At 46.3% G+C, this 12,085-nt stretch overlaps 1 protein-coding gene across 1 annotated transcript in view; it reads left to right on the top strand.

Annotated features, from left to right (window-relative positions):
- PRKCE (protein kinase C epsilon) overlaps nt 1–12,085 on the top strand; it is a 510,565-nt gene that overhangs the window by 345,516 nt on the left and 152,964 nt on the right. Inside the window, exons 9-11 of the mRNA XM_079940859.1 lie at nt 1,271–1,367; nt 4,196–4,395; nt 7,135–7,308. Coding sequence (XP_079796985.1) covers nt 1,271–1,367; nt 4,196–4,395; nt 7,135–7,308 — 471 coding nt within the window. The remainder of the gene's footprint in view (nt 1–1,270; nt 1,368–4,195; nt 4,396–7,134; nt 7,309–12,085) is intronic.

Raw genomic sequence — 12,085 nt, 5'->3', positions numbered from 1 at the left:
GGACTTCGGTTATTGACCCAAGACACAGGAGTTGCAAGCAGAATGTCAGCACCCAGAATGCTGGGGCTGCACCGGGGAGGCAGGTTAGACGAACAGCCTGTGATGACAGTGTTGAACACACAGATTTATGAGCTCTACAGAGAGCCCTGTTCAGGGGACATGATTTTGTTTCTTGCTAGAAGTAAACTGAGGCAGAATCCTTATTGTCATGAAACATTTCAGAGAAAACTCAGTACCTGCCCCCTCCCCTGTATTTACATGGGCCATAATGGCAGTAGCCAGGCATTGTCTATCTGTCTTGGATTTGGGAGATCCTGGAGGTAAGAAGCCAACATGGAGAAATTCAGGAAGGAACAAAGTCAAAGACTAAAGGACTTCAGTCCTGATGTTTTTATTGCTTTGATGCTTCTAATGCAAAAGCTGGAAAAAGTCAAGTGAACCAAATAGTAGCTCAAGTTAGTACGAGAGGATGGGAGACAAGTGCCCTTGGCCAGAAGCTTCAAGGGCTTCTTTGCAGGAGCGTCAGGCTTGCTAGAGCTTTGGTTCCCTTAACATGGCCCCTCGCAAGTAGTCCATCATCCAGAAAGAGCGTGTGTGCACAGCAGGTAGATCAAGAGTAAAAGGGAGCAGAAGGGCTTGCAATCTCTGAGTCTAAACCTCTGACTTAAATGGGAACTTAAAGTGGATATGCCAGCATCTGTGCCGGGAAACAGACTTCCCTGGGGGTGTCCTGCTGAAATTTGCCAATTGCCGACAAATACCCACACACCTGAAGATGTTTAGTGAGCTTCTGTTGTGTGTATCACTCTCTGCAGTCGCCAGGGGCAGTACAAATACTAGATAGGGTCTAACTTTCAAAGAACCTACAGCCTACCTGAGTAGCGAGCCCCAAACGAAATGAAGCTGAACAAAGTAATGCATGGCAAGCAGCTGTTAGAGGCAGGTGTCAAGTTGCACTGGATGAGGTAACTTGCGTTTCTTGGGTAGGCAAGGAGGTTTCATGGAAGGGGGAAGGTTGGGCTTCGCTTGGAAAGGTCAACTGTATTTGGATAGAATAAAAATCAAGCAGACTGACATCTCTTGTTTTCTTCCCTTTAATTGTCAAATGAAACCTTGAGTCTCTGCCTTCAAACTGTCAATTCAGCAGCTGCTGCTGTGCGCCAGGGACTCCTAGGGCCCCTGGCATCGTTTCTTGATGCTTTTGACCTCAGGGAAACTCCCCACGCTCCCTTCTGATCCCTCTCTCCCCTCGTTCTCTCCCCCTCTCTAGCTCATTGCTGGGGCTGAGTCCCCGCAGCCTGCTTCCGGAAGCTCACCGTCTGAGGAAGATCGATCCAGGTCGGCCCCCACCTCCCCTTGTGACCAAGGTGAGACTCTCAGATTTGCTTCTTTACCTCTGAGCTCTGTCCTTGGAAGGACGAGGGAGCCCGAGGCCTCTTCATCCAAGCATGGCCTTGTGAGCAGAAACAGCCAGCAGCCCTGGAGGGTCTCCAGGTGACCTTTCCCAGCTGACTCCGTAGCTGTGCTTTCCCTCTACAAGGCTTTCTTGAGGGTGAGGCACTAAATGGCTGTGCCAGCCTGAAATGCCCCCCAGGCAGGGCGAGAGAGAGCGAGCTGGGGTGCTGTGGTTCTTTTTTTCTTTTGCCTCTCCCTGGTTCCACGTTCAGGAGAGGGAGAAGCCCTTCTCTTACCCCGCTGCTCCCAGGCCCGTCAGCACTGCTCAGCTGAGCCTGGCTTCCTTCCTCCCTGACTCTCATCAAGGTACCCAAAACCTGAGAACAGGGCAGGAGTCGGGGGATGGGTGGGGGAGGGCATCTACCACGTGGGTGGGTGGGGATAGGAAGGTGAGGCTGGCGAAGAGCCTGAGAGAAGCAGTGGGGAGGAAGCCAGCTCTGGGACTGACTCCCCTGTAGAGCTCAGCTCAGGACGTTTCCTTCGCTGTCAGAATGTGCTGGAAGTCCTCAGAGGTTTCTGAATTCTACAGGCAGCCAAGGATGCCAGGCTGAGGAGGCACTTACACGTTTAAGACCTTCCCCTCTGGCGACCAGAACCAGATCTCACTGGGAAGGGATTTTTGCACCGGCAGAACAGTCACCACCATTAGTGAATCGTAACAGTAGCGCCTTGATGTTCTGTAGCCCCTTTTCTTTCGTCTTCCTTATCCTGATTTTATGCTCACGCCGACTCTCTTGTCCATGCTCCCTTACTGTCCCCAGGTTACAGGGTGGGAAGTGGAAGGCAGAGAGTTGGAAAGGTTTGTCCAAAGGTCAGGAGCTAAGTCAGGGGTAAGGGTGAGACTGCGCCCCTCCTGGCATAGGGACCCCATTCTCAGAATCCATGCCATTGAACCCTCCCTGGGGGTCATCCCTGTGACCCAGCCCTTGGCGTGACCCTAGCCCTTACCTAGGAGTAAATAAAACAGCTGCAAGGGGGTGTGCCGGTCCTGAGGCCACAGAATAATTGGTCTGAGCGCCTCTCCATGCTGCTCTGGTTCACTTTCTGCACCTTTATCCTCTGCTTCATTTCAAAAGAGGTGTGACCCATCTGTTAGTAAGCTGACGGTCCTCTGGGGCCTCCAAGCAAGCAGGTACTATCCCGGCCCAGTGTGGGTATTTTCACATTTCCCTTTTTTTAATACTGAGAGCTCCTTTGAGAGCTTCAAGGAGACAGGGTCATATGGTAAAGAGACCCCAAGTAACGGATGAGGTGCCTGGGTTTCTAGGCCTGGTCCCTGCCCAGAGTGCTGTCCAGCCTTGGCAGGACACCGTGCCCCTCAGGACCTCTCTTTGGCCCCAGTCAGTGCAAGTACGGCATTCCCCAGCAGTGTTGTGAGCACAAAGGGACGTGAAAACCCTCTTAGCAAGACATGGCATTATTGCAGAGCAGAAATAAGGCACTATTCCTCTTCCCTCTGTTGTAAGAGCACATAGAAAGACATTTTCTTCAAGTTTTGATATCCCCAAGCATCCAAGTTCTGTCTTCCAAAATCCATTTATTAACTTGCCTTGGAAGTTAGGCTGAGAAGCTCTGTGCTGAGACCAAAAGTTATACTTATTTAAGAATAAGAGATAGAAAACTGCAGAATTGGCGTGGGCATATCTGTAGACTCGGAAGCTGTCTTCACCCCTCCCCTCTACCCTGCCCCGACACATCTCAGAGTAGTCAAACTCCAGATCCAAGGAAGATCTCCAGGTTCCTGGAGTGAGCTCTCCTGGGCCTCAGTCCTTCCGAAAAGAAACCAAAGTTGTCTTTATGTCAAGCAGCACGTGGTCACTAATGCGTGATTCTGACTCCCAAGGGTCAGTAGTTTGTGTTCCCCTCCTGTGATCCCAGTTATTCACGAGCATCTTTTAAAAATGGGTTATGCTTAAGATGCCCATTTCTACACAGAGGAGTGTACGTCTTGGTGAATATATAGCTAACAATAAAGCTTCCTCAAATAGAAAAGGTCACAGGATCATCCAGTCTTATCATCCCTAGGTAATTCAGGTCACATACTCTGGAGGGGCACAAGGCTGTGTCGTAGTTGTGAAATTGTACTGAGGACTCCCTGTCCCGTCCTAGATACATTTGCAGCATGTCACTCTTGGGAAGCAGTTCTTTTGGTGATGATAAGCCCATTGCTCATTTTGTTAAATAACCTTGTGTAAGATGGGTATTTAGAATAAACCCAGCAACAAGGCCAAATAAAGTCCCTTAGAAGGTAAAGGCTTCTTAGTCCCAGCTATTGAAATAATTACCTCACCAATAATTACTGTAACAATGGTTCTCCATTAGTCATTGTTCTAATTTTCAAAGGAAACTGGAAGGGTACCTGTTGCCTTTGGGACTCTGCGAGGTTCCAGAGAAGGCCAGGATTCCTCCATTACACCTAGAATAATGGAATAAATAGGCTACTGGCTGAAGGGGGCTTTCGGAGAGGTGGCCTGGTCCCAGAGTAAAAGGAAGATCTGAAGGAGTTGTTTGGTGGGGACGGCCTCCTCTTTGCATGCCTAGGCCTTGCTGTACGTTAGGTGCCAAGGAAAGTGTGCAGAGCCAATGAAGCCACGTAAAGGGATGCCCCACTGCGTCTGCTGCTGTGAAGAACCAGAAAGAGGGTTGAGAGCTCATGGGGGTAAATGCTGAGTATTAAATCCTAATGGGAAGGGCTCGTGAGGTATGCGCTCATGCAGTATCTTGTCACCCTTGGCCCTAGAAATAAAAGAACTTGAAAACAACATCCGGAAGGCCTTGTCATTTGACAACCGAGGGGAGGAGCACAGGGCAGCAGCGTCCACCGACGGCCAGCTGGCGAGCCCGGGCGAGAATGGTGAAGTCCGGCAAGGCCAGGCCAAGCGCTTGGGCCTGGATGAGTTCAACTTCATCAAGGTGTTGGGCAAAGGCAGCTTCGGCAAGGTCTGTGACATGCAGGGGCAGGGCTGCTGGTTTGGTCCAAGATTAAGTGATGAACATTTCAGCCTAGTCTGATTATGTTTTCCTTCCTTGTTGAGTGCAGATGGCCTGAGGCCAAGCAGACAGGAGCCAGGGTTCTCCTGCTAACTACCTGTGGGAGTTCAGTGTAGTCATTCCACCTCTCTGGGATTTAGTTTTTCTCGTTTGTCAAATGGGGACAGGAATCAAGTGAGAGAGTGGGGGAGAAAGCACTTGGAACGGTTTAAATGGCACTACGTGTGCCTGGCATCCCATTATCGAGAATAGTAACGATAGCTTTCTTCCCTTCAGAGATCCGTCTGAAATTCTGGCTTTAATTCATCATGAAGACTTTGGAAATGAATTCTAGAACCTCTGCCCTCAGTGAACTTGGGGCTCAAAAGAAATCTTAGCATGTATTAGTTTGGAAATATAATGTTATTCAACTGACTTTTCTGCCACTGACTAAATGTCTTGTTTGTCCTCTGCACCTGGCAAGAGATTGAGCACAGCTGTCTCATGTCTTGGATGAGGGGCCACTGCCCTCGGTTCCATTCTCCCTCTCCTGCTGTGTCCGAGCCCGACACAGCTATGTGGGGCGTGGGTGCAGAGTGTGCCCGCTAAAGTATTTGCAGTGATCAGCCAGCATTCTGAAGGTGGGGTGAGATGGAAAAATAATCCCGTTTATTTTAGAAAGAAGATGGAAGGGCAGAGAGCCTAGGAAGCTGGTTAACACTTCAGTTCAGACCCCTGATTATTCCTGCTCTTCCCAAAACCATGCCTGGGCGTCGATGGGAGTCATCTTTCTAGGACTTCCCAGAGCAGAGCACCGGTGCTCTGGGGCCCAGGTGCCTGGCTCTGGGAGCTCCCAGGGGTCCCATGCCCTCACGCGTCCTGGACTTTTGCAGGCTGAGCTGCAGACCTGCTCCACTTCTCTCCAAAGGGAGTGGCTCTCTGGAAACCCCAGGCTATGAGCCCCGGTTCTTAACCCATCTCACCTGCCCCATCTCATCCTGAGATCGCAGTGGCAGGAAAGGAACTGGGATTGGCTTAAATGGCAAAAGATGAAGCAATCACATTCTTTGGAGACTGGTTAAATAAGAAACAGACCCCAGTCCTCTGAGGAGGCATAACTCTGGGATGTGAGCAGGACCTGGTTTAATTTTGAGCAAGGTTCAAGGGGAAAGAAGCAGGCTCAGAGTTTCCAGGTTTTCATAGGGTATAAGCAGGATGGGAACTGTGATGAGTCCGGAGCATTTAGGTTGCTTCTTCAGAGAAATCGCAGCCAAAGTTTGAGCCAGTTTTAAAGAGTTTGTAGTATACGTGGGCGACAGAGGTCTTCAGGGTAACATCCTGAACACCCTCGTGCAGCCTCTGAGTTACTGTTCTTTAGCTCTACTAGAATACTGTGCTTGGGAGTTATTCAGTGGGAGAAAGTCTTGTCACATTTATAGGGAAATGAGTGCAAAAATATCAAATGATCGGAAAACTTTAAGAAAATAGAACTGCTAATTTGCTCTCTAGAGAAGGAATCACATTCCCAGCTTTAAAGCTGTAGAGGAAACCATAAAGGTAAACAAGGACAGATTCGACTACATAAGATAGGGGACCCTGTTCAATAGAAAAAGCTAACAGAAAATCATAAAACAGTCTTAGAAAAACATTTGCAGAAAGTAAAGTGGGGGCTTCCCTGGTGGCGCAGTGGTTGGGAGTCCCCTGCCGATGCAGGGGACACGGGTTCGTGCCCCGGTCCGGGAAGGTCCCACATGCCGCGGAGCGGCTGGGCCCGTGAGCCATGGCCGCTGAGCCTGCGCGTCCGGAGCCTGTGCTCCGCAACAGGAGAGGCCACAACAGTGAGAGCCCCGCGTACCGCAAAAAAAAAAAAAAAAAGTAAAGTGGTAGTAACTTTATATACCAAGCTCCTACAGATGTGTAAGAAAATAGATAACTAGACGGAGGAAATTGACAAATAATTCGCACAAAATGTAAATATAATTAGAAAACAAATATTTTTAATTTCATTACCAGTTAAAACAGCATTGAGGTAGCATTTCACACCCATGACATGAGCAAAAAACGTTTAAGTGAAAGCACCCACTGTTGGTAAATTTGCATGAAACTAAAGCACTTCTACATTGCCAGCGGCAGATTATATTGTACCTCCTCTTTGAAAGTCAGTTAGGAAATGTGCAAACTATTTAACTCTATAATCCACTTCTAAGGCTTTCCATCTTAAAACTGATATAAAAGAAAGAAAAAATAATATGTGTAAAAATGCTTGATGTAGTTTATATAATAATAATTAGATGTAACTCAAATGTCTAATATGAGATAAATGGTTAAACTGTTACTGATATACTTGAATTGAGTACCAGCAACTATGATATGGTGGAGACCATGTAGAGAAATGCTTATGAAATAATGTTCAGTTAAAAAACAATCTATTTGCTGTACTCTAATTGCAAGTATGACAAATTATATGAACATACGAGTAATTATTTAATAGATGTGCATTGAACTTTTCTTTGCCTGGACACTGTTAGAGATTAAAAATAAATAAATTGTAGTAGCTGTATTAGGATGGGTAGTCTTTACATTTTAAATACTATTATGCTATTTAAAATTAAAGAACAAAAAGGAGATTTTAAAGCATTTGATGTTGACTTGGGTTTCTTTTGATTCCCTACAAGTATAGACTTACGGGGTGGTTTTGGTTGATTACAGGTCATGTTGGCAGAGCTCAAAGGCAAAGATGAAGTATATGCTGTGAAGGTCCTGAAGAAGGATGTCATCCTTCAAGATGATGACGTAGACTGCACAATGACAGAGAAGAGGATTTTGGCCCTGGCGCGGAAACACCCGTACCTAACCCAACTCTACTGCTGCTTCCAGACCAAGGTATGTTTTAGAAGAAGCTGGTGGGCCTCCATCTTGGGGTTGTGCCGTAGGACACTATGGTATCTTGACTGTCAGATTAAAAAAAATCAATCATAGATCCCCTATATTCTTTTCTCAAAGACCTTGTAAAGTGGAATGGATTTTACCCTTGAAAAGATCAAGGTATATTTGAACAGTATTCTCTTTTAAGGGCAAGGGATTTTCCATTCAAGGTTGTGCTTGTGAAGGGATGAGAGGGCAATAGAAGTCTTTGCAAATGTAGCTGAACAAAGCCGAATGACTAACCCCGGTGTTTGCTCCTTGGAGAAAACAACAGGCATGGTTAGTCCTTTCTCAGCTCCTACCTTTCTGTCACTGGGCAAATCCCTTAAGTTCTTTATGGCCTTCGGATCAAATGAAAAAAGAGTAAAGGCCACCCGAACCACATCTAACCTGTGTAATGTCATATGAGGTAAAGGATGTGAACAAGCGCTTAAAATGCCATCGTGGGGAATTCCCTGGCGGTCCAGTGGTTAGGCTTCGACGCTTTCACTGCCGGCCTGGGGTTCGATCTCTGGTCTGGGAACTAAGATCCCGCAAGCAATGTGGCATGCCAAAAAAAAAAAAAGGGTTGCCATCGTGAACCACAAATATAAGGTAGCATTTTAAAACTACCAAGTAGGTGCCTGGGGACCAGAAGGTGGCAGTAAAGAAATGAAAATAATCTGTAAGTACATTATGGAGTCTGACCGATGAGTATCCTTAACTCATTGGTTACTTATTCTTAGTAAAGAAGAGAAATGCCAACATTCTTCATGAAGCTCTTTTATTACCCCATTTCGGGGAATAAAATGAGTGAAAGTCTTTCAGGATGCCTTAAGGATTTGGAGCCCTTAGCTCCTTGAGGAGGCAAAGGCAGCCTCACCTGAAACGCTTACCCGTGTCCATCTGGAGCCCAGACAGTGACGGGTGCCACCCTGGACAGATGATTCCCTGCTCCTTGGCATACTCTCACCACCGTGTCGTTGCGAATGCCAGGCTTTCCACTTGGAATTCAACAATTACTCATTTGGTCATTTGGCCAATTTTTATTTTATTATATTTTACTGAATCCTTTCCATGTGCCCAGTGTCGTGCCAGGTGCTGGAGAGGTCGTGGTAAGCAAGGCCCAGTCCCTGACCTCAGGGAATTTACAGTCTCTTTGGTACACTATTTCCCAAAGGGTATTTCTCTGAACCTTCCTCACTTGAGAAACTTTTCAGAATAAAAGGGACGAAGTGAGAGAGAAGCATGGACATATATACACTACCAAATGTAAAATAGATAGCTAGTGGGAAGCAGCTGCATCGCACAGGGAGATCAGCTCTGTGCTTTGTGTGCTCCTAGAGGGGTGGGATAGGGAGGGTGGGAGGGAGGGAGATGCAACAGGGAGAGGATATGGAGATATATGTATACATATAGCTGATTCACTTTGTTATACAGCAGAAACTAACACAATATTGTAAAGCAATTATACTCCAATACAGATGTTAAAAAAAAAAAAAAAGAATGAAAGACTCTGTGGCCCATAGTTTGGGACACTGCAGTCTTGACCTCTCTTAGAGTGTCTCAACATACATTTGCTTGTCAGAGTTGCTGAGGAGAACTGCAATGGAAAAATATATATGTTACCTTTACTTAATCTACTATTTCCCAATGACGTGATCCCAAGCTTTACCTTACTGTCACTACCCATTCCAAACACTGATCAAATGAAATTTTTCCTAACCCTCTGAAATCTCTCAGGAGAATATGAAATATCTCCTGAAAAATCTGGAAATCCCTTTACTGAACAAGTATAGGACTTAACACGCATCCAGAACAAGGATAGCTAGTGTGTATTGCCTGATATTTGTGGGTCCGTGTGTGTGTGTGTGTACATGCGCAGAATCCAGTGTGACAATAGAGGGTCAGTCACGACGTCAACTTTCCTCTTTTCTCCATGTGAGCATGATCCTGGATTAATGAGAAATGTATCCTATATCTCTTTATCTTCCATGGTACCTGCCAGAGGGCCTCACAACCGGTAGGTTGTCACTCTCAGAATTGGAGGGTTGGAAGATTTTTTAAAAATTCTCTCTTCTAATCTTCTTTTTGCACCAGTGAGAAAATCAGATTTCAGAGAAGTAAGTCTTTTGCCCACAGATACTTGGTATTGGCCAGGTCGAACTTACCGTCTCATCTCTGCGACTCCCAGTCCAGCGGGGACTTGCTCTGACATCACGTTGTGTCCCCTCTGTGGGGAGACGCCCCTCTTCCCCTGCGTCTAGCAGCTGTGCCGTCTCTTTCGCCCTCTGGGCTGGTTTCCTAGGCAGGCATCCACATGAGCTTGCTTTCTTTGGACGTGTTGCCAAGAGGTCTGACATCCCAGGAGGGGTCCAGTCCAGTTGTAGGGACCCTGTGAACCCCCTGTACGTGGTGGACCTGGAGAGCCAGAGGGGAGGCTCTGCCTCCCTGCCCTCTTGGTGAATGAGTGAGGGAGTAGGAACGATGTCTTCAGTGTCAGCAGTGTTCTCTTCTGTGCCGTTAGAATTCGCTGAGGGCCTTCACTGCCCTTGGAGCGCAAGATGGCATCATACAACACCATGAGTTTCCTTTACGGCAGAACGGTGACCAAACTGACGTGGAGATCAGTGTCTGGGTGGTAGAGGGTGAGGTTGGGGAGAGAGGGGACTCTCCTCTGAAGTTCAGAGATTTGCTAACTCTTTTCTCAGGCCGGTGTCAGGTAGCGACAGTTACAGGAGCAAGTCCCAGACCACCGTTGCCCAGTAGAACATGGCACGTCTCACTTTACGTGACAGATGTGTGCTCATCTAATTTTTCTAAAGCAAATCATATTTTAACCTCGCCGAAGGACCTCTGCTTACTAGAAAGGAATCTTATGAGGAATCATGACCTCCCAGCTTAACCGTCAGAAAATGTGGCTTCTCCTATGGCAGCCAGTCATCATGTTTTTAAAAAGGAGCTGTTGTTCACCTGACTCTGAGGTAGGTGCTGAGTATGGAGTTACCAGCAAAAAGGAAGGTGATTCTCAAGTGGGGGAGTTTACTCAATAAGGGATGGGGCTTAAAAGTTTTTTCACAGCAAAGGAAAACATAAACAAGACTAAAAGACCACCCTCAGAATGGGAGAAAATATTTGCAAATGAATCAACTGACAAAGGATTAATCTCCAAAATTTACAAGCAGCTCATGCAGCTCAATAACAAGCAAAGAAACAACCCAATCCAAAAATGGGCAGAAGACCTAAACAGACATTTCTCCAAAGAAGACATACAGACTGCCAACACACACATGAAAGGATGCTCAACATCACTACTCATTAGAGAAATGCAAATCAAAACTACAATGTGTATCATCTCACACCAGTCAGAATGGCCATCATCAAAAAATCTACAAACAATAAATGCTGGAGAAGGTGTGGAGAAAAGAGAACCCTTTTGCAGTGTTGGTGGGAATGTAAATTGATACAGCCACTCTGGAGAACAGTATGGAGGTTCCTTAAGAAACCAGAAATAGAACTACCATATGACCCCGCAATCCCACTACTGGGCATATACCCTGAGAAAACCATAGTTCCAAAAGTATCATGTACCACAGTGTTCATTGCAGCTCTATTTACAATAGCCAGGATATGGAAGCAACCTAAGTGTCCATCGACAGAAGAATGGATAAAGAAGATGTGGCACATATATACAATGGAATATTACTCAGCCATAAAAAGAAACGAAATTATTTGTAGTGAGGTGGATGGACCTAGAGTCTGTCATACAGAGTGAAGTAAGTCAGAAAGAGAAAAACAAATACCATATGCTAACACATATATATGGAATCTAAAAAAAAAAAAAAGGTTCTGAAAAACCTAGGGGCAGGACAGGAAAAAAGATGCAGACATAGAGAATGGACTTGAGGACACGGGGAGGGAGAAGGGTAAGCTGGGACGAAGTGAGAGAGTGGCATGGACATATATACACTACCAAATGTAAAACTGATAGCTAGTGGGAAGCAGCCGCATAGCACAGGGAGATCAGCTCGGTGGTTTGTGACCACCTAGAGGGGTGGGATAGGGAGGGTGGGAGGGAGACGCAAGAGGGAGGAGATATGGGGATGTATGTATATGTATAGCTGATTCACTTTGTTATACAGCAGAAACTAACACCATTGTAAAGTAATTATACTGCAATAAAGATGTTAAAAAAAAAAGAAAAGAAACTACTGGTCGAATTTTGCTGTAAAATAAATAAGGGATGGGGGTGGGGAGTTATACTAACTTCCATAGCAAACAGCTTTGAGACGGTACATTCTGGGTGGAGGTGTTCGAGCTGGGAGGACTCAGAGGAGGGGATGAGCTTTAGTCTGGAGGTGGGGAAAGAGCTCAGTCTAGGCTCTGCAGAGTGGGGAGGACTGGGACAGGACTTGGATGGGAATGGGAGCCGAGTTCAGTGGCCATCGTTCAGTCCAGCTTTAGTTTCACTTTTCCTGAAAAGAAAGGGCAGTGTTTCTGAGCCACCGTAAGCCTGGTTTTGACTAAGACTCTAATACATGATTAAGGAACACAAGACCTGCTTGCAATCCTATTAAGATTTCTTGCGTTCTTGTCTGATTATGACACAGAGAGCGGCAATAATGTTAAGTCGGGTTTGATTATTTTTAGATGGGCCTTTAGTGTTTGGTATGTAGAAGAAACAGCCCCTACGAAAGCATTCCTTTGAGAATTTCCTGAGGGATTGCACATGGCTTCAGGGCACGCGCTACGCAGA

This window comes from Stenella coeruleoalba, assembly GCF_951394435.1.
Source record: "Stenella coeruleoalba genome assembly, chromosome: 13".
NCBI lineage: Eukaryota > Metazoa > Chordata > Mammalia > Artiodactyla > Delphinidae > Stenella > Stenella coeruleoalba.
The sequence above is the reverse complement of the archived record's forward strand: the minus strand, read 5'-3'. Positions and strand labels throughout refer to the sequence as shown.